This window comes from Lontra canadensis, unplaced genomic scaffold (genome assembly GCF_010015895.1).
Source record: "Lontra canadensis isolate GAN:19392208 unplaced genomic scaffold, GSC_riverotter_1.0 scaffold57, whole genome shotgun sequence".
NCBI classification, from domain to species: Eukaryota; Metazoa; Chordata; class Mammalia; order Carnivora; family Mustelidae; genus Lontra; species Lontra canadensis.
The window spans coordinates 10727051-10749964 of NW_022631051.1; the positions used below are offsets into that span (position 1 = coordinate 10727051).

Below are 22914 nucleotides of genomic sequence, written 5' to 3' on the forward strand. Positions count from 1 at the left end.
ACATGTATATTCAATTTATGAGATCAGTTGGGAAGCTTGCTTTCTTTCTTTTTTTTTTTAAAGATTTTATTTATTTATTTGACAGAGAGATCACAAGTAGGCAGAGTGGCAGGCAGAGAGAGAGGGGGAAGCAGGCTCCCCACTGAGCAGAGAGCCCAATGCGGGGCTCAATCCCAGGACCCTGAGACCACGACCTGAATCGAAGGCAGAGGCTTAACCCACTGAGCCACTGAGGAGCCCCGAGAAGCTTTCTTTTTTATGAGTTTCTAAGTCAGTTTGCAGTAGTTGGGAATGATCTTGTCCTTGAGTGTTTGGTAGACCATACCCTATGGGACTATATGGGCCTGGGAGGTGGGGGACTTTATAACTTGTTATTTAGATACAGAGTTGATACTTGAACAACATGGATTTAAATCCACTTATATGTGGGGTCTTTTTTTTTCAGTAAATACAATATACTGTTGAAAATGTGTTTTCTTACGATTTTCTTAATATTTTTTTCTTTAGCTTATTGTAAGAGTAGAGTATGTAATGTATATCATATACAAAATCTGTGTTAATTGTTCATGTTTATCTGTAAGACTTTGGGTCAGCAGTAGACTGTTAGTAGTTACATTTTTGGGGGAGTCAGCAGGTACATGTGGATTTTCGACTATGCAGAGGTCAGCACCCTTAATCAAGAGTCCACTAATTTCGAGCTTAGGGAAAAGTTGTGGGAATGGTACAAGGAACTTCCTCTCCTATACCCCCCTATGCAGATTCACCAGTTAATTTGTTTTTTGCCACATTTGCTTATGATTTTTTCTCTGCATATTTATTCCAAACCATTTGAGAGTAAACCGAAGATTCTGAACCCTCGAGGCCTAAATATTTGGTGTATTTCATAAGAACCAGGACACACTCTTACATAACCACGACACAGTTATCCAAATCAGGACATTTAACATGGGATTAGTGCTAAACAGTAATCTACAATTTGTTATGACAGTTTTGTCAGTTGTTTCAATATAGCTACTTCTTTCCTGGTCCAAGATCCAGTCCAGAATCAGACATTGCATTTAGTTGTAGTGTTTCTTTAATTTCTTTTTTGTCTTTCCATCTCTGCGGAATTTTTCATCTCATATATTATCTGCGTTTTCCATTAGAGCTTTTAACATATTCATCATAGTTATTTTAAATTTTCTGTGGGATGGTTCCTTTATTTGAGTATAGTTTGATTGATATACTCATCTCTGGAGTTTTTGTGGGTTATTTTTTTCCGGCTTTTTTATGCCTTGTAATATTTCATTGAAGATCAGACAGCTTGTGTAGGACAGTAGAGATTGAGTTCACTAGGTGGTTTTGGTCCATGGAAAGAGGCTTGCCTTTCCTTCTGATAGGACTTGCGTGTAGGAAGGGTTTTTACTACGGTGGTGGTGTAGGGGGTCAGTGTGGGCAGGTTTGGGGCTGGGCTGTAGGTATCCTCCATGCACCCCAGCTTTCAGTAGCTGCCTTGTGCCTAGAGTGGAGCTGATTTTCCAAGGGGCTCTTCTTTTTTTTTTTTCCACTTTATTTTATTTTTGTTATTGGCAAATGTATTGTTTGTTTTAGGGGTACAGGTCTGTGATTCATCAGTCTTACATAATTCACAGCTCTCACCATAGCACATACCCTCCCAATATCCATCACCCAGCCATCCCAACCCTCCCACCCACTTCCCTTCAGCAACCCTCAGTTTGTCTCCTGAGAATAAGAGTCTCTTATGGTTTGTCTCCCTCTGGTTTCGTCTTATTTCATTTTTCCCTCCCTTCCGCTATGATCCTCTGTCTTATTTCTCAGATTCCTCATATCAGTGAGATCATATGATAATTGTCTTTCTCTGATTGACTTATTTAGCTTAGCATAATACCCTCTAGTTCCATCTACATCATTGTAAATGGCAAGATTTTGGTGTGGGGGGGTTTTGATGGCTGCATAATACTCCATTGTGTATATATATACCACATCTTTTTTTTTTTTTCTTTTTAAGATTTTATTATTTATTTGAGAGAGAGAGCATGAGAGGAGAGAGGTCGGTGGGAGAAGCAGACTCCCCGCCAAGCAGAGAGCTTGATGCAGGACTCAGTCCCAAGACTCCAGGATCATGACCTGAGCTGAAGGCTATCATTTAACCAACTGAGCCACCCAGTCACCCCATACCACATCTTCTTTATCCATTCCTCTGTTGATGGTTATCTAGTTCCCCTGTTGATGGTTATCTAGGCTCTTTCCATAGTTTGGCTCTTGTGGACATTGCTGCTATAAACATTGGGGTGCAGGTGCCCCTTAGGATCACTACATTTGTATCTTTCGGGTAAATACCCAGTAGTGCAATTGCTGGGTCGTAGGGTACCATTTTTTTCAACTTTTTGAGGAACTTCCATACTGTTTCCCAGAGATGCTGAACCAGCTTGCATTCCCACCAACAGTGCAGGAGGCTTCCCCTTTCTCCGCACCCTCGCCACCATCTGTCATTTCTTCAAAGGGCTCTTAATGTCTGTTCTGCCCTCCGCTTGAGATCTTCCCTTTGGGCCACCCTTCAGGGAGACTGTCTCTTGCAGCTAGCTGTCTTAATGTGTGTGGCCTTCACAGCTCCAGCTGAAGTTGTGGATCCATCACAGGGGCTTTTCACCAGTGCCCTGAAGGTTTCCAGTGCTCTCATTGGGAGCGGTTGGGTGGGAAGCTGGGAGCAGGCTAACGACAAGCTGGGCGATTGAGCCAATTCATTTGAGGCACATACTTGGCTTTCTCTGCTGAATCCTGCCTTGGAAGTGTGGGAAAAAGTAGGCAAGCTCATAGTCATCGACCAAACCCTCAATGTTCTGGGCTGGTCGCTGCAGGGGTGGTGAGTCAGAGCTGCGTTGTCATATATGGCCTAGCCATCGTCTGTATATTTAGTCTCTTAGATATATCATGAGGCATGTGGTGTCGCTTTGCCCTGACATTGGTGACATTAGCTTTTATCCCTGGATTAAGGTTGTACCTGCCAGATTTCTGTACTATAAAGTCTTAGTTTTTCCCATTTTGAAATTAATAAGTAATATGTGCGGAGATCCTTTGAGGCCCTGTAAAATTCCTATTCCTTATCAGACTTGTACCTGCTGATGCTCCCATGTGCTGGCAATTTTTTAACTCTCATTTCTTCCATGTGTACTAATGGGCATTCTTTTGTAAGGAAGAGCATTCCCTTCTTCCCCATTTATTAATTTCTTTATTTGTATTAGAATGCACTCTTGGATTTTTATTATATAAGATGGGTTATAATTCATGAGTACCATTATTTATTTTTATGGTTAAGTTGACCCATTTATGCTGGTATATATGTATGTGTGTGTATTTATTTATTTTTGAAATTGACATTTTTATTGAGATCCTGTAGGTTCAGATGCATTTAAAGTAAATTAGAGAGATCCGTTAATATATTTTGCCTTATTCCCCCAAAAAGGAGTGTTTTGCAAAACTGTAGTATAATATCACAGCCAGGAATATTGACTTGCACATAATCCACTGATCTTATTCAGCTGTTTTCAGGTTTACTTGTATTCATTTGTGCTTGTGCACATTGTGTGTGTGTGTGTGTGAGAGAGAGAGAGGGATTTATAGAATCCCTTTAAAGGCACCCCTACTTGTGTAGGTTCCTTTAACACAGTTGAGATATGAGTAGTTCCAGCACCATAAAGAGCCTCCCTATTATTCCTTTATAACCACACTCACTTGCAGCCACTGTCTGTAGTGGTCGAATTCTCCAGTGAAACCACTTGGTCCTGAGATTTCTTTGGGGGCTAGTTTTTAAATTATGCATTCTACTTAGTTGTTGGTTACAGGACTGTTCAGATTGTCTGTTTCACATTGAGTGAATTTTTGATAGTTTCTGGTTTGCAAAGAAGTGATCCATTTCTTGCGGCACCTGGGTGGCTCAGTGGGTAAAGCTTCTGCTTTCGGCTCAGGTCATGATCTCAGGGTCCTGGGATTGAGCCCCACATCAGGCTTTCTGCTCCGCAGGGAGCCTGCTTCCCTTCCTCTCTCTCTGCCTGCCTCTCTGCCTGCTTGTGATCTCTGTCTTTCAAATAAATAAAATCTTTAAAAAAAAAAAAAAAAGAATTGATCCATTTCTTTCAAGTACTCAGATTTATGGGCATAGAGTTGTTCATGGTGTTCTCTTATTAACCTTATGACGGCAGGATTTATGTGATGTCCCCTATTTCATTCCTGCCCTCGGTGATTTGTGTTTTTCCCAGTTTGATTTTGCTAGAGGTTTATCCGTTCTTTCGATTTTTCTTGAGAACCAGCTTTTTGTATCGTTGATTTTTCTCTTTCTGTTTTACTGATGATTGCTTTTTATTCTTTCCTTCTGTTTGCTTTCTTTTTCTAGTTCATCTTGTACTCTCTGGACTCAGCCTTCTTCCAGAGTGCCTTGGAGGACCCGGGCACTAGTTATATTCATGGCTTTTACGCCCTTTCAGTGGACAGAGCTGAGACTGGTGTGTGTGCCTGCATGTGTGTGTGTCTATGTGTGGATATCCTGGATATAGATTTTTCATACTAATTTAGTTGTTTTAGTGATTATAGATGTATTCAGGTTTCCTGGTTCCTTTTCAGTCAGTTCAATAAGTCATATTTATTTAGGATATGACCTATGTGTCTAAATTTTCTGCTTCATTCTTGTACAATTCTCTTAGCATTCTCTTGTGATTTTTAAAGCATTCGTGTATATCACTTTGACCTTTTGATTCATAATATTATTTATACTTTCTTCTTTTTTGATTAGTCTTCCTGAAGGTTTGACTCTTTGATTCATCTTTGTGAATAACCGGTTTTGGGTAGTAATGGATTCTCACTATTGTGTATCTGTTTTCTGTGCCATTAATTTCGTTCTTTTTTAATTTTTTTAAGATTTTATTTATTTATTTGACAGAGTTCACAATAGTCAGAGAGGCAGGCAGAGAGAGAGCAGGGGGAGTAGGTTCCCTGCTGAGCAGAACGCCCCATGCGGGGCTCGATCCCAGGACCCTGAGATCATGACCTGAGCCTCCTGTCCTTTTGTAGTTAGTATATTTCCCCCTTCTAGGAAATCATTCTTATCATAGGTTAATCATAGATCATATGATTATTTATTTATTTGACAGAGAGAGAGAGTTCACAATAGGCAGAGAAGCAGGCAGAGAGAGAGAGAGGAGGAAACAGGCTCCCCGCTGAGGAGAGACCGATGCGGGGCTCGAACCCAGGACCCTGGGATCATGACCTGAGCCGAAAGCAGAGGCTTTAACCCACTGAGCCACCCAGGCGCCCCAGGTTTACCCTTTTATTTTTCCACCTTCTAGAGTTAGACCCTTATCTCCTTAATTTTTAGTATTTTCTAATATAAGGCATTAAATTTTATTTTCCATGTACTTATAAACAATAAAGTATGCAGATTTAAGTGCAAGTTTGTTGAAATTATACCATGTGTAACAACTTGCCCAAACCAAGATGTGGAATATTTCCAGCCCTCCAGAAGATGCCTCTTATCCTTTTGTAGTTGGTATATTTCCCCCTTCCAGGAAATCATTCTTATCATAGGTTAATCATAGATCATTTACTGTATTTACTAATAGTCTCTGATTTAATTTAGTGGCTTATGTGTATTGTGGTCAGATAACATGATATTTATGTTCTATTGTTAGGATTTTTGTTACTATTCCATATGTGCTTAAACTCTTGGCCATAAGACTTTTTATACATTTATTAGCTCAGGCTTATTTTTTTTTTTTAAGATTTTATTTATTTATTTGACAGTCAGAGATCACAAGTAGGCAGAGAGGCAGGCAGAGAGAGAGAGAGGAGGAAGCAGGCTCCCTGCTGAGCAGAGATCCCGATGCAGGGCTTGATCCCAGGACCCTGGGATCATGACCCGAGCCGAAGGCAGAGGCTTCAACCCACTGAGCCACCCAGGTGCCCCAGCTCAGGCTTATTGATAGCATTGTTCAAGTCTGTTTTGACTGCATGATACATCAGTTATTGAAAGAGACGTGTTTTAATCTCTGACTATGGATGTCACATATCCATTTTTCCCTGATAATTCTCTACTTGTAGCTTTATCTGTCTTGAGGTCATGTTATCAGGGGGATAAGTACTCATAATTATTATAGCTTCCTAAATTGAAACTTTTTATTATAATGTAATGGTCCCTTTTTATCCATACTAGTTTTCGTTGGTTTTATTTAAAGTCGTACTTCTTTTCCAGTGGTAGCTGCACAATGGCATTATGAGAAGAGGCTTACTAGTTGGGTTCCACATCAGGAAAAGCGGGTAGTAGAGCACCCACCTCACCTTGTTGTTGGGAGAGATCAGTTAACATACGTGCAGTGCAAAGAACAGTCCCTAGGGTGCCTGGGTGGCTCAGTGGGTTAAGCCGCTGCCTTCGGCTCAGGTCATAATCTCAGGGTCCTGGGATCGAGTCCCGCATCGGGCTCTCTGCTCAGCAGGGAGCCTGCTTCCCTCTCTCTCTCTCTGCCTGCCTCTCTGTCTACTTGTGATCTCTCTCTGTCAAATCAATAAATAAAATCTTTAAAAAAAAAAAAAAGAATAGTCCCTATCACATAGAAAGCTCTCAAAACATGTGAACTATTTTCTTTTTTTTTTCATTATTATTACATCTTTTTGTGCTAGCTTCCTTTCAGTTTGCCATTTTGTCCTCTTTTAATTCAGTCTTCAAATTGATTTTGGCACCTTATTCTCTGCTATTTATGCGGGATTTTTCTTCCTTTTTATCTTCTCCAGACTTACATGAACTTAATCAACTTTTCTCTAGTCTCTTTTTTTTCCTATACTGGTTCAGAAATTGTGTTACATATGCCTGTCATGTTAGTGGTTACCCTTACGTTTTTAAAGGGCATAATGGATTTACTTTTTTTTAAATCTGAAGGCAGTCAGTGTCTCTAACTTCCTTCCTGTTAATACAAAGACCCTATGTTGTGAGGCCAGTCTAAGATCTGAATTACAAATTTACAGAATTTGCTGCTCAGAAAGTAATTTCTTTTCTCCCTAATGAAGCCTGTAATTTGCAGTGAACTGGTACCACTTCGCATTCACGGATCAAGTGAGGAAGATCTAAACTGCATGGGGGCCTACTTTCTACTCACCGTGCGAACCACCTTCTAAGAAGGCTTAAATAAAGGGACATTGGGAGGATGGTTGTAACCAAACCTTACCATCCAGTTCTGCAGAGCACGTGCCATGCATCTGCAGCTTGGGTACGCCTCCCCTTCCCTAGACAATGAATTCCCAAGGGACCTCAGAGGCTGCTGAGGACAAGTGTGCTTTTGAATGAATTCTTTTATGGGTATCAGTCAAAAAGTCACCGTCAGCTGGAATTGGAAAGCAGAGGGGTTTTTTTGTTTTGTTTTTTTTCTCCAGTGGCAGCCATTTCAGCCCTAAAGCTCAATTCTTTGAAGGGCCACTTGACACACCTCCCTGTGCACCTAAAAATAAAAAGTTTTAAAAACAAAAAAACCCCACTCTATATTGCTTTTGCTCCAGTTGTTCCCCAGCTTCTGACTTACATGTACTTGTCCATTATTTTACGTTTACTTTGTTTTTATACTTCTAAGATGAACCTTTCCTCACAGGTTCATCAGTTTCTTTATTATTTCTTCTCACATCCCACTTCTTTCTGGGTTCAGCTTTTTATTTCTCAGATACATTCTTCAGGAGCTCTTTGAGATGTGGCTGTGGTGTTAGTGCTACACTCTTTTATTCTCTGAACGAAAAGTCTGTATTTTTTGCCCCTAGTCCTGAATGTTAATTTAGCTGGGTCTAGATCTGTTGGTTAACAGTTACTTTTTCTCAGGACTTTGAAGATGGTATTTTATTGTTTCTGCATGTTCCTTACTCTGAACTCTCATATGCCTTTCCTTGGTTTGTTAGGTATATTATAAATTTTAAAACTTCTTATCTTCTTCTTTTTTTTTTTTAAAGATTTTATTTATTTACTTATTTGACACAGAGAGAGAGAGAGAGAGATCACAATTAGGCAGAGACACAAGCAGAGAGGTAGCGGGGGGGAAGCAGGCTCCCCGCGGAGCAGAGAGCCAGATGCAGGGCTCAATCCCAGGACCCTGAGATCATGACCTGAGCTGAAGGCAGAGGCTTTAACCCACTGAGCCACCCAGGTGGCCAGGTGCCCCAGTGTGATAAGGTCAGGCTCTGCCATGAGTTCTCCTTCTTCCCTTCTGACTGTGACCTAGTGAAGGTCAAGTATTCCAGTGAAATCCCCCCATGTCTTTGCTTGTGTACTCTGCCCTGAGCCCCAGTAAAGCACTTGCTGTGGCTCCTCACTCCTTCTCTGTTCCCCACCCCCACTTGGTTGAGCAGCATGCTTGGTGTTCCTTCTGTGTGATCCCTTGTTGGTGTGCAAATGACTCTGTCCATCCAGAACCTATGAGTATAATGCACATTGTTTTCCCTTGCCTCCCCTGTACCCCGCCTTGTGGCCACACCTGACTGACCATTGCCTGGAAGTACACAGAACAGCAGGTAATCTCTCTCTCTTGTCGCTTTTGAGAGTTTCTCTTTGTTGATACGCTGAGGTTTCATCACACTATGTCTAGTTGTTGATTGTTTTTTTAAATTTTATTTATTTATTTATTTATTTATTTTTTTTTTTTTTAAAGATTTTATTTATTTATTTGACAGAGAGATCACAAGCAAGCAGAGAGACAGGAGGAAGCAGGCTCCCTGCTGAGCAGAGAGCCCCATGCGGGGCTCGATCCGAGATCATGACCCGAGCCGAAGGCAGCGGCTTAACCCACTGAGCCACCCAGGCGCCCCTTTATTTATTTATTTCTTAGAGAGAGAGAGAGAGAGAGAGAGAGCGCACAAGCAGGCAGGATGGCCGGCAGAAGCCGAGAGAGAAGCAGGCCCCCACTGAGCAAGGTGCCTGATGCAGAACTCAATCCCAGGACCCTGGGATCACGACCTGAGCGAAAGGCAGTTGGCTTAACCATCTGAGCCACCCAGGCGTCCCAAGTTATTGATTTATTTTTATTGGTCCTTTTAGGACCCCTGGGGATTTATATGTTTTATTAATGATGAGAAGATCTCAGCCATCATCTCTCTTTTTTTTTAACAGCTTTATTATGATATAATTCACATACTTTACAAGTCACTCATTTAAAGTGTACCATTCAGTGCTTTTTAGTATATTCACAGGAAACTATTAACACTAACTCCATGTACATCTATATATACATTCTACGATATACATTTTATTCACATTAGCTTCAGATTGATACTAGGTTCATTTCAGTGATATGTGGAATGTTACCTCTTAAAACCCAATTTCCTTTCTTTCTTTCTCTGGTATTATTATTATACACATTAGGTCTGTTAGTGTTGCGAACAAACAAAACATTGTTAATTACCACTGCCAGTCATTTCCTTAGCCTGGAACAGCTTTGCTTCCACACACCTCCTTTGGTCTGTTATCAGCAAACACATACATTACATTTCTGTATGTTAGAGGCCCAATACTGTGTTATAAACACAATATCTTTTTTTAAGATTTTATTTATTTATTAGGCAGAGGGGCAGGCAGAGAGAAGGGAGAAGCAGGCTCTCTGCTGAGCAGGGAGCCTGATGCAGGGCTCGATCCCAGGACCCTGAGATCATGACCTGAGCCAAAGGCAGCCACTTAACTGACTGAGCCACCCAGGCACCCCATAAACACAGTATCTCATACAATTGCTTTTTCATTCAGTTAAGAGGAAAAAAATACTCATTTATGGAGCACCTGGGTGGCTCAGTTGTTAAGTGTCTGCCTTCAGCACAAGTCATGATCCCAGAGTCCTGGGATTGAGCCCCACATTGGGCTCCCTGCTCAGCGGGAAGCCTGCTTCTCCCTCTCCCACTCCCCCTGCCTGTGTTCCCTCTCTCGCTGTGTCTTTCTCTGTAAAATAAATAAAATCTTTAAGAAAAAAAAAAACCTCATTTATATTGTCTTTCATAATCACATGATTATCTTTTCTAGCACCTTTTGGTTTTTTGTATAGATCGAAATTCCTCTCTGAGGATCACTTTCTTTTAGCCTTAAGAACTTCCTTTGGGGTGGGGCGCCTGGGTGGCTCAGTCGGTTAAGTGTCTGACTCTTAATTGCAGCTCAGGTCATGATCTCAGGGTTGTGAGATAAAGCTCTGTGTCGGACCCTGTGTAAGGCTCTGCACTTCATGTGGAGTCTGCTTAGGAGGCTCCCTTTTCCTCTCTCTCTGCCCCTCCCTCCCCTCAAGCTCAATCTCTCTCCCTCAAAAAAAAAAAAAAAAAAAAAAAAAAGACTTCCTTTGTTATTACTTTATAAGGCATGTGTGAATGCAACAAATTAGGTCTTGTCTGTTTGGGGAAAGTCTTTATGTTGCCTTCAGGTTTTGAAAGCTAGGTTTGCTGGGTGTAAGATTCTGATAGTTTTTTCTTTGAGCATCTTGAGTATGTTATCCCACTGCCTTCTCACCTCTCTTTTTTCTTCTGAGAAGTCAGCTGTTAGTTAGCCTTATGGGGTTCTCTTATAAGTAACATGTCATTTCTGGCTTGTTGTTCTTAAGGTTTCCACATTTTCTTCGATGTTAGCACTTTCACTATGATGTGTGTGTCTGACGTGCTTAGGGCTCTTTGTATTTATCCAACTTGGAGTTTGTTACGCTTCCTACACGTATAGGTTTTGTTTTTCAATGAGTTTGGGAAGTTTTCAGCTGTTATTTCTTCAGATACGTTTTTCTGCTCCTTCTGCTCTCTTCTTCTGGTACTTCTATTTTGTGTGTGATGGTGCACTCAGTGGTGTCCCATGTTTCTCTGAGGGCTGCTCATTTTTCTTCATTCTTTTCCTCCCTCTTCTAACAGAAATCAGTTCTATGTGAGTTTCTTGCCCTGAATATTCCTGACCACATGAGCAATATAGATCTGACCCCAGTCCTTTCTTTTTTCTTTTCTTTTCTTTTCTTTTTTTTTAAATTTCATTTATTTGTTTATAATTTGCCAGAGGGAGAGAGACTGCGAGAGGGGGAACACAAGCAGGGAGAGTGGGAGAGAGAGAACAGGCTTCCCACTGTGCAGGAAGCCTGATGTGGGGCTCGATCCCAGGACCCTAGGATCATGACCTGAACCAAAGGCAGGTGCCTAACAACTGAGCCACCCAGGCACCCCGACCCCAGTCTTAAGTGAGGCACAGACCCATGGTTGTGGGATTTGTGATGCGTGTTTTTAGATATCTTTACTCCATTTGGAGATGGAAACAAACATCTTCTCATGTCCCTTTGCCTTTCACTGAGCATGTGTCTTTCAGAAAGCTGCCCCTGCCTCATCCTTCATCCCTTCCTCCAGGCATCTGTTGTGTCTAGGGCTGGCTTAGGGCTCTGAGCTGTCAGCTTCCTTTCGTCTCTGGCGATGGCCATTTCTCTTCCTCCTGCCCCACAACAGCGCTGCACAGAGTTTACTGTGTGTTTCTCGGGACTAGTGGACTGTTTTTTCAAGCAGAGCCAGCAGCTTCCTGGGAGAGTCATTGGAGATATATTCTCAGATGTGTTGTAAAATGGTTAACGTGCATGACAGCTACATTTTAAAACTGAGGAAATCTCTAAGTAAACTACTTAGGCAAATCCTTGAAAGCAAACACTTCTCCATGGGCTTTTCCCTGGCATCTAGCACTCTTCTCTCTCCCAGCTGTCTGGGCTCATGGCCAGGTGTGCCCTGATCAGGCTTTGTCCTAACAGTGAGTTGTAGTGACAACCTCTCTCGGATAGCCACTTCCTGTGGCTGTGGGCCAGACTCACACACTTCAGCACTGGGAGGGCTCTCTGGTTGATCTTGCTAACTCCTCTGTTGTCGTGTCTGCTGCCCGATGATGCATACATATATGCATGTATGTGCATGTTGCAGGTCAAACATGCGTTGACATCAAGGACAATGTGGTGGATGAGGGGTTCTACTTCACCCCCAAAGGAGACGACCCATGCCTGAGCTGCACCTGCCATGGTGGGGAGCCTGAGATGTGTGTGGCTGCCCTCTGTGAGAGGCCCCAGGGCTGTCAGCAGTACCGCAAGGACCCCAAGGAATGCTGCAAGTTCATGTGCCTGGACCCAGGTGAGACTGATGGTGGGTCACAAGTCAGCCTCTGTGTTCTAAGCTGGAGCCCAGATGTTCCTTCGCTTTCTCAGTGGTGGGCACTCGTGAGAGCTCACAGCACATGGCATAGCAACATTTTGTTCATGGAGCTGTTCAGCCAGCTTTGATGGCCAGCTACTCTTGTGAGCATGTGTGTGTCACATGACCCGGCCTTCTCTAACTGCCACCTTACAGGTTGGCTTGTGTCAGCTCTCAGGTAGGTAACCAGTATTGTACATCAGTGAATTTGAATTTGAATGAGGGTGCCTGTTCATGAATCAGCTGTAACTGATCGCTTTAAATCTGACCTCTCTCCTCAAGATTTATGTCCCCATTTTAGCTCTTTTCCGTGTTTGGTGAGTGTGGGGTAATGACAGTTTTTATTTGCTTATAGTCATCGATTTCTACCGCTAAAATCTTTAAGGAGAAAGTTTTGAGAAACCTAACTCCATTCTACCAGGTGGTGTTTGTGATTAGACACTATGCAGGCATGTGGTCTCTAGATAGCCCTCTTCCTTTCCTTTCCAAAGGAAAAAGAAAAGAGCAGCAGGTAGCAGAGTGCTCTGTATGACAGTTAGTGGGCATCACACTCATACAACATGCTGGATTATTCTCCACACCAGTGCAGTTGGCATCTCTGTGAATTCATAATCTCAAGAGAACTTTAAATCAAAAACATGAATTTGTTTTTTTATCTTGGCAGTGTGAGACAGACGTGGACAGGGCCTTGTGGAAGTCCCTAAGCTCATGGACCCCGTAGAAGAGAAGCTTGGGCAGGGTGTGGTGGCCATCTCCATCCTCCAGGGCACCTGTGGAGGAGAAACTGGTTTGCTTAGTGCTCGTGGGACAGGAGTTGGAACTGGTGTGTGAGAGCCACAACAGCTAGAACTCTCGTTAAGTAGAGAGTTGTCAGTGTCCCTGCATGCCAGGAAGGGCGTCTGCGGGAGAGGGCAAAGCAGTGTCAGAGGGTGTCTGAGGTTTGGCTGAATCAGACACTTTGGCACATGTCCTAGAGGTGCAGTCGGCTGTGAAGAGTACAGAAAGGCCTACCAGGGAGAGTGGAACTCAATGAGGGTACTCTTGGGCCTCCCTGTCTCACAGAGTAGATCATACCTGCTTGTATAAGATGCATTCCTATGGGATTCTGACAAGCACTGATTAGGTGCTTACCAGGTCTCCTGTGTCCTGGCCACATCACTCTGAACCCCCAGCTCACTTACCTTCCACAGGAGTCAAAGACTGGCTTTTACAAGCCACATCACATGTATTTCTCATTCTATTTCTTAGGAGTCTATCCGTATTGCCTTACCTCTCCATCTAGGCTTTGTCAGAATGACCAGGCCTGTGTAAGACCTGTAGGGCCTGCTAAGCCCTGAGGACTTCTCAGCAGAACAGGGCTCTCGGGGCATCTGGATGAGACCATAGTTGCTGCAGGCCGTTCTCCTGTGCAGCCAGAGCAGCTTGTCCAGGGCTTATTCCTGCCTCTTGTTTAGTGTTATGTTTGCAGGCTCCTGGCTGCTTCCCAAGCTGAGTGTTTTCTCCTGGGAAGTACCTGTATTCCAACAAGGACAGAGACACTGCCATCCAAACTGGGACGTTGGGAAAGTATCCCCTTCAACAAGGCAAGGATGTCTGCTCTCACCACTCTGTTTAGGGTTCTACAGGAGGTCAAGTGCAGTGCCAGAAAATGAAAAGGTATCCAGACTACAAGGGGAAATGAAATTATCTTTTTTTTTAGTAGATGATATGATTGTCTGCATAGAAAATCGCAAAGGAGCTGCAAGAAAGTTACTAAAACTAATAAGTATGTTTAGCAGAGTCTCCACATACAAGGTCAATATACAAAATTCAATTGTTTTTATATATACTACCTGTGAATAGTTGGAAATTTAAATATCTAAAAAAAAGTACCATTTACAGTAGCACCAAAAAACATGACTTAGGCATAAGCCTTACAAAATATATGCACAGATCATAAAATACTGATGGAAGACATCAGAGGAGAGCTATACCATGTTCATGGATCATAGGACTCAATATCATTAGGCAGTTAATTACCCCTAAGTCATTTATGGATACAATGCTGTCCTAACCCAAATTCCCGCAGACTTTTTACGGACATCGTAAGCTGATTCTAAAATTTATGTAGAGGAGTGCCTTGCTGGCTCAGTCAGTGGAACACATAACTCATGATCTCAGGGTTGCAAGTTCATGTCCCACATTGGATGTAGAGATTACTTAGAAATTAAAAAAATAAATAAATTAATTAATTAATTAATAAAATTTATGTAGAAAGGCAAAGGAATTAGACTAGCTAAAACAGTTTTTGAGAAGAACAAAGTTGGAGGACTCATGGTACCTGATTTAAAACTTACTGTATGGTCATAGTAATCAAAACAGTATGGTATTATCAGAAAAAGAGACACGGAGATCACTGGAACAAAATAGTCTAGAAATAGTCCCACACTTATATGGTCAACTAATAATTGACAACAGTACAAAGGCAATTAAATGGGGAAAGGATATCTTTAAACAAATGGTGCTGGAACAGTTGGACATCCATATTAAAAAAAAAAATATATATATATATATATACACACACACACATATATACCTTTAACTATACATCTTACGACGTATAAAAATTAACTCAAAATGGTCACAGACTGGGTGCCTGGGTGGCTAGTTGGTTAAGCAGCTGCCTTCAGCTTAGGTCACGATCCTGGAGTCCTGGGATCGAGTCCCACATCGGGCTCCCAGCTCCACAGGGAGTCTGCTTCTCCCTTTGACCTTCTCGCCTCTCATGGTCTCTCTCACTCTCTCTCTCTCAAATAAATAAATAAAATCTTTTTAAAAAAAATGGTCATAGACCTAACTATAAAACCTTACGTTGTAAAACTTCTAGAAGAGAAATATATACTCTAAAAAAAAAAAAAAGGTACGTTAAAAGAAAATAGAAAACATAGAAAAATCTTTGTGACCTTGGGATAGGCAACATTTATAGCTGACCCGTCATGGTGTGAGTCCCCAAGGACCCAAGACCTGACTCTGTCTCCTAGGACAGTGCTGTCTTTGTGTCTGACTGCAAGTGGCTTTCTTCTAGGGGATGCTTCCTCCTTCCTGGTAATCACCATGGAGGGATGGTCAGGGACCTTTACTGTGTCCTTGAGTTTATTTTAGAAGTGATTAGTAAGAATCATTGCAAAGGGACTATTGCTTAAGCAGGTGCCCCCTTGGGATCTCTGAGCTGGCCACCAATTAACAGACATGTCAGCAGCCCCCTGAGCTGACAGTCGTCCTCCCACAATCAGAGACAAAATGTTCCCTTGACACTGGAAGAGGATCAGGGGCACCAGAAAAGCCGCTAACTGGGGAGAGGATATATCCTTTATACATGTTTACTTCCCAAGTTTTGTCAGCAATAAGTGCAGCTTTGAGGGAGGCTCCCTGGCCCTGTGGGAGGAGGGCAAGAGTGAGCTCAGACCATGTGCATTGATACGGAGCTGGCTGGGCCAGCGGAAGCAGTAGAAGGGCCCCGGGAGCCCGGCCTCTCACATGGAATCCTTGTTGGTCATGAAGTGTCTCCTTGGAGGGGATCTGCCTGCATGGCTGTCACAGAGTTGGAAGTTGACAGTCTGTGGCCTTCCTTCTGGGTCGTGGAGGCAGGTACACTCGGGACCACTTCCTGGTTCTGTTAGTCTGTGACTTGGTACGAGTGGCCCATCTCACCTCAGTGAGAGCCCATGGGGAAGTCTGTACCCCTGTAGGTGCTCAGCCAGCACAAGTTCTCTTCCCTCACGTCTCCCCCTGTGTTCACCACATGTGCTCCCCCCACAGCAAGCACCGGACAAGCACTGGTGGGCACCAGGGCAAGGCAGGCTCTCTCCGTGTGGGCATAGTCAACATTTGGGACTGAGCACTGTGATGTGGGCCCTTTTTGTGCACGGCAAGCTGCTGAGCAGTACCGCAGGCCTCTACCCACCAGAGGCCAATAGTGCCTCCACCCTTGAGGGGTTGGTGGGGACCAAGAGTCTCTCCAGACGTTGTCACATGTTCCCTGGGAGTTACAGAGTCGCCCAGGTGAGCATCCCTGGTCTAGGGTCCAGGAGCTTGGTCACATGTGCCTGATTTTGTCCTGTGTGGTTGGGGGTATGGGGACCTATAGCAGAGCTTCTTAGGCAGAAGGGGCTCATTGAATGGAACTTAGTGCTAGGCTGGAAGGTAAAATATTATTCCTGGCCCACAATTTGCGTCTCTCCTTTGGTGTTAGCACAGTATTCATGACTTTGAGTTGTTTCATTTCTTCCATCTCTCCGAAGATCATCAAGTGCAGGGAATCAGGAAGCACTTGCCTTTTCCACATACCTGCCTGGTGGTGAAAGGCTGTGGCCTTCCCGTACCACTAAGCACCTGGGGGTCGGGCTCCCCTCTTTGAGAACAGCCAGTTTCCTTCCTCTCCCTGTAACAGATGGCAACAGCCTGTTCGACTCCATGGCCAGTGGGATGCGTCTGATCGTTAGCTGCATCTCCTCCTTCCTCATCCTGTCACTGCTGCTTTTCATGGTCCACCGGCTTCGCCAGAGGCGGCGGGAACGCATTGAGTCCCTGATTGGAGCCAACTGTGAGTGCACCTCTCGCTGCCAATGACAGCCCCAGTGGAGGCCCCACTCCAGGCTATGTCCCCTTGAGAGAGTGGGAGGGCACAGGAAGCAGAAAGGGGCAAGGAGGAAGGAGAGGATATTGATGGGATGCCCCAGCTTGTCCCCAGCACCTGAGGAGCTGGAGGAGCTGTCCTGGGGACCTGAAATCAGGCCCTGGATATGTGAAGGGAGGGACACACTGTCCGTGCCAGCTGCCCCCAGGCTCCCCGCTCCTCCAGGCCTTGAAGCAGGACCCACAGCTGCTGTTGTGTGTTCTGATCAGTGATGTTACCTTTTCTGGCAGCCTGGACCATGAGTGGGCCACCTGCGGGGTGGAGAGGAGGCAGAGCAGCAGATACCCAGAACTGTTAGGCAGCTTAGGGTGCGACTTGCCCTCTTCAGCCCAGGTTCTCTGCAGTGAGAGGCCTGTGCCCTCAGTAGAGCTGGAATTGCTCCTTGTCTCAGCAAGCAAGCCAGACTCCCCAGCACCCAGTCCATGTGGGGAGCGGTGGGATGGTCACAGACCCCAGGGGCTTGAGGGCTCTTGAGTCAAGGGGCAGGAATGCTAAGGGGCTCTGCCAGCTGCAGTTGGGGGCCTTACGGCACTTAAAGCCAGCATAGTCCTTCCTCAGACCCTCAGTTCCCACCAGGTCAGCTTCAGAGACCCTCAGGTGGAGGGGTGTGGTGACGGCTAGGCGGCAGAAGTGGCAGGAAGTAGTGAGGGGTTGCACATGGGTTAGGGCCAGGAATGGACTGAAGGAGGGGGTCTGGGTGGGCAAGCTGGGCATACGAGTGTGACAGTCAGGATACCTGATCCCTTGGGCCTGGGGTGACAGGTCCAGGCTCTAGAGGAGGTGGGTGACTTGGGGGCTGAGCTGCGTGCCTTTGAGTGATGTGGCTCTATTGCTTGTCTCCCTGTGGTTGTGCAGTGCACCACTTCAACCTTGGCCGGAGGATCCCTGGCTTTGATTACGGCCCAGACGGGTTCGGCACGGGCCTCACGCCACTACACCTTTCTGACGATGGGGAAGGCGGCACGTTCCACTTCCATGACCCTCCGCCTCCCTACACCGCATATAAGTACCCAGACATCGACCAGCCCGATGATCCCCCGCCGCCCTACGAGGCCTCCATCAACCCTGACAGCGTGTTCTACGACCCCGCAGGTGCTTCCCCCGCAGGGACAGGGAGCGGCACGTCACTAACCTTCCACCATGTGCAGCCACTAGTGGTCCTCCCCAGTCCGCAGGACCCTGAACCTCCGCTTCCTCCTGGTCTTCTGCTTTCCCCTTGGGTTTCCGTTTAAGGTGGAAGGAACTGCCATGTGTCGGTAGGCAGGCTCTTCCCAGGGTTGCCCATGCAGATGACCGTTGGTGGTCACACTGCCACTGGCCTTCCTCCTATGAACACCTGTTAGCAAGCAGAGCACACCCAGCTGGGCTCTGTGGAGAGCTGGGGAGCCAGGTGCTGGTGGTTGTGGGGACAGGGCGAGCCCAGAGCTACAGGGGCCCACCCAGACCCAACTGTTCGGCCCTAAAGACACGTGTGTGTGTCGTGAGCTCAAGAGACACCATCATGACGTTGCCTCCTGTCTGGAAGCAGTTCTTTGGAGAAAGCGCTAGTTCTGTCATGTTGGCCCAATGATTCGGATCTGTTATCCATCTGATACCCTGAAAGCTCGTTCCTCACAGGCCATGTAGCACAAAGGACGTGCTGGCTTCCTCACCATTGCCTGGCTTGTCCCTGTGCCTGGTGTGCAGCTCAGGTGTCCCATCCCACCTGCCGCTATGTAAACACTGTCTCTCACACACGACCCCTTGCAGCATACCAGCGGGCGGTGCCCTACCCCGAGGTGACTGGTTCCCTGTGCACCCATGTACCACAGCAGGATAGGTGTCATGGGGCCAGCCATGCTGTGTTCACCGGGACCACTCCTCTGCAGTCTGTGGGCAGGACCTGGATGTGACCCCTGCACACACGGATTTTCTATCTGCTCTTGGGGGGTCAGGGTACAACAGGCTTCCTGCCAGGGATGCCGCTGTGGGAGGGCAAGAGATCCCAGCTGCCTGGGTGGAGCCTCCCCAGGGCAGGGTCACGGACTCCTGGGGCTGGGGCAGGACAGCCAGCAAAAAGGGGCACGCTGGGCCCCCATGCCCAAGGTTTCAGAGGGGGACTGGCTAATAAGGAGCAGGTACACTGAACGGAGTGGCCTGCCACAAAGCTTCCCTCATACCCCTGTGAGGTTTGCCGAGCTGCCTGCTCCGGCCCTGTCTCCTGCATTCCCATCCCCATGTTCCAGCAACAGCCTGGCCGTTGCCAACCCAGTAACTCCCTCATGTCAGGGGCGCTCTGCTTTGACTCCCACCAAGTCTGAGAGAATGTTCCCTCTCCCCTAACTTCATTCTGCTGACTGCCATGTCCCCCCACACCACACACCATGGCTTGCTCCTAGTTGTACCCCTGCACCTGGTCCCTTGCCAGGTGGGCAGAGGTGAGGGGTGATGACAGGAGGAGCGTCCCCTGGTTCTCTCCAGCCCACCCTCTTCCCCTGTGCCAGACCCACCATCCTGCTGACACCCTTCTGTCTCCCTGCAGACGATGATGCCTTTGAGCCGGCAGAGGCCAGGCCGCCAAGCCCAGGGGATGGTGGCGGTGAAGGGGCGTCACCCCGGCGTCTGGAGCACCCTTTGCCCGCTGCGGGGCCCTCTCTGGCCGACTTGGAAGACTCAGCTGACAGCAGCAGTGCCCTGCTTGTGCCTCCTGACCCTGGCCAGAGTGGGAGCGCCCCAGCCACAGAGTCACTGCCGGGGGGTGGCCGCCATAGCCGCAGTTCCCTCAGTACCGTGGTGTAGAGGATGGCCCAGCCCAAGGCCCCGACGGGCAGAGAGCACCTTTTTGCTGTCAAGAAAATCCTGATCCCCGTGGGAGACTTAAAGGGCCCCTGAGTGAGCCTGGACCCAGCTGCACTGCTGCAAACCCACTGACCGCACGCATGTGCAGCACAGACCACACCGGCCTCCCAAGGGAGCAGACACCTGCGCTGGGCCTCCTGGAGGGCTCTAGAAACATGCATAGCTGTTGGTCCCTGTCTGTTTCTTTTCAAATGGCAGAAGAATGACGGAGTTCGTTCAGACCACACGTTTCAGAAGTAGGGAACAAAGATGGCACCATGGGCATGGGCGGGGGCCCGCGCCACACCTGGCTTTGGTGGGCATGCTTGCTGTGGCATGCCGTCCAGAGGAGCCTGCCAGATAGCCACGTGGTCCCGGCGGCCAGGAGGCGGGAGGGGCGCTTCCAGGCACCACCATGTTTGTGGACTGTCAGTATTGTCTGGGTACTTGGTCTGCCTGAAGGTAGACAGCCTTGAAGGTGACCACAATGACTGCTCTGAGGATCCCCCCCCACTCCACCCCAGCTGTGAACATCAAGGGTGACCCTTTCCCGGGCTGGGGCCTGGCCTGGGCCTCTGGTGCCCGAGGCCCTGAGGAAAGAGGGTCTTGGAAGGAGGTTGAACTCTCCACTCTGTCTAGCGGGGCTCGGTGAAGCCCAGTTCTGTGCCAGGAGGCCCTGGCCCCACCCTGCCATTTTTTCCCCAGCATTGCTGTGCATGGCACCCCCAAGAGGCAGCCTTGGAGTTGGGCCAAGGCCCTTAGCCACGCATGAGTGTTCTGGCCCTGGATCCTCTGCTGGGGGTTGGGAGCTAAGCCGGCTCCTGTCTGCTAGCCTCTGGAGCCCCCACTCTTATTGATTTCGCCTCTGGGCCTGGCCTGACCCCCACCCCATCATGTCTGTGCCATAAAGGGTTGTTTCTTTGTGGGGAGGGGTGGCTGAAACGAATGCCCTGGGCTATGTCCATCTCCTTGCACACTGTCACCGCTGGGGCTGAGTGCCCAGTGGCCGCATACCACCTTCTCATGCTCCTCAGCAGCTCGGGGTGCAGGGTACCCTGCCCAGGGGCCTCTGGACCAAGGGACCCTGTTGCCTGCTCCTGGGCAGCGGTCTCATCTCCTGACATGGGGCTTTTAGCATTTCTGAGGTTTTGAGATTAAGCGGGTTCTGTGCGATTTTTAGCACATCCATATCTTTTCTACGTTGAATGTCTGGATCTTTTCTTTGTGTGTGTGTGCGTGTGTCTATATGTGTGTACATATGTGTCCAAGTTTTGCAGGTGGTAGTGGTACACCAGAGCTTGGGCATGGGGCCCCCGTTTCCCAGGCCCGTTGTGACGTCTGGAATGGCCCGGAGGCTCAGCGAGGTCTGCACCTCCGCCCTGTGGCTGAGCGCATGGAGCCCTGTGCCTGGTCCCCGGTGTGGCCTTTCCAGACCAGCGTGCAGTGACTGGAGGGTTGACTAGAAGTGCTCTGTGGTGACAGACTTCAGTGGCACGTTCTCTCAGTCTCCGATTGGAAACCCATTGTGTTCCTCCAGGACGGAGTGAGGTTTTTGAGTTGCCCCACAGAAACTGTCATCCCCTGAGCCGGCCAGAGGTGTGAAGTCTGAACTGCCTGTCCACGCTTGCAGGACCCAGAGTGTGGGAGGCAGGTGGGCTGCATGCCGAGCAGGCCAGAGCTCCCCTTGCCAAGGGGCTGCCACTTCGAGAACAGCGTCCTGGGCCCTCACAGCCCACACTGGCCGCTGAAGACAAAGCAGGAAGCGTGTTTTGCCTCCAGCCTGCTGGGCTCGGGGCAGCTGAGGGCTGGAGAACAGTCACGGGTCTTACTGGTGCCAGGTGAGTGTCCTGAGCGTGTCTGTTTTGGAGTGTCCGCCCCAGCGGAGCACAGAGGGCCTGACCTCTATAGCTGAGAGTCCTTCCCAGCTCCCATGCCCCTGGCCCATGCCTCGGGACCATGTGGGACTGGGGAACTCCCTGTGGGGACTGAAGGACTGCTGGGGCCAATCAGGCACACAGGAGGTGCTGAGGAGGGAGTGACCTGAAACGGCGAGCCTGCTTCTGGACTGGCCACAGGACTCTGTCCCGGCGCTGGGGTGCTCAGCCCACTTGCATCCATGGGCTGGGCAGAAGGCCGTGTGCGGGGCTGCTCCAGACCCCCACCTGCTGTGTCTGCAGGAGTCGGTGCTGGGGAGCTGACTTCCGCTGGGGGGTGGTTGTGAGAGGAACGAGGGGGGAGCGGGGGTCAGCCTGGCTGTCCTCGGCCTCCTGTCCAGCTGCCACCCTTTGTAAGATCTGACTGTGCTCCACGGTCCGATGAAGAATCCCGAGGCCAACCCTAGTAGCTGTGACTCTTGTGCTCCTGTGAGAGACTGGGCCCCCAGAGGTACAGGCCAAGCTCTTGGGAGGGCCCTCCTCCCCCAGGTCCTGACTTACCTGGTGGAGGAAGGAGTCCATACTGTACATTGTCTCGATGCCTGTTTTTTATGTTTTCCTTTCACCAAGGGTTTTTAGTTAGGGTTTATTTTTGGTTGGGTTGGCACTAATCCTTTTCTTAAGATGCTGTGAGAACCATTTCATCCAAATGCCAAATAAATTTGTGTTCTGGAAGAGGTGTGGTCAGTCCTTGGTGTGATCCAAGTGGGGACGGGAGACTCCAGATACATTGGGGCTGCATGACACAGTGGTGGGAATGGGTGGGTGGAGGGGTCAGAGCATCTGTACCAGCCAGGCCAGGTGCAGGGCTCCAGGATGCCCCCTTCCTTCTGCTCTCTGACCATGGCCCTTTCAGGAATTCCCCAGTTTGTGATGAAGGAACAAAAGGGTACCCACAGGGACTCAACCTCAAGTGGGCCCTTGTGCTCACCTTCCTAACCCAGCTGCCTGGCATTTGGCTCCAGGCTGGGCATTGGGGGCCCACGGGCTGGATGGGTGAGGGGCCAGGGTCAGGAAAGAATAGGGAGTCCCTTGATGGGGTTAGGAGCTTCGAGTACAGTTCCTTCATTTCTGAACACACCTGCTAGGGCGGTGAGGGGTCCTGAGTGCCGTCAGCTTTGCTGACAGTGCCCCTTCCCCAAAGTGGGAAGAGTCTGGCCCTCTGGAGATTGGAAAAAGGTATCACCCCACCCCACCGCCCGCCCTCCACCCTCCTGGCCCCGTTGTGCTTACACCCACAGGCACACACATGCCCAGATACAGAGCTCTTTCCAAACTGTCACCTTCTTGGTTACACCAAGGGAC

At 47.7% G+C, this 22914-nt stretch overlaps 1 protein-coding gene across 4 annotated transcripts in view; it reads left to right on the plus strand.

Moving 5' to 3' along the window:
• Positions 1–22284, plus strand: part of DGCR2 (DiGeorge syndrome critical region gene 2) — a 91563-nt gene extending 69279 nt beyond the window's left edge. For all 4 annotated transcript variants that reach the window (XM_032875914.1, XM_032875915.1, XM_032875916.1 and 1 more), the window contains 4 exons: positions 11920–12123; positions 16613–16765; positions 17714–17950; positions 19380–22284. In XM_032875914.1, the coding sequence (XP_032731805.1) occupies positions 11920–12123; positions 16613–16765; positions 17714–17950; positions 19380–19636 (851 nt within the window). In that variant the 3' untranslated portion in view covers positions 19637–22284. The remainder of the gene's footprint in view (positions 1–11919; positions 12124–16612; positions 16766–17713; positions 17951–19379) is intronic.
• Positions 22285–22914: the final 630 nt, after the last annotated feature.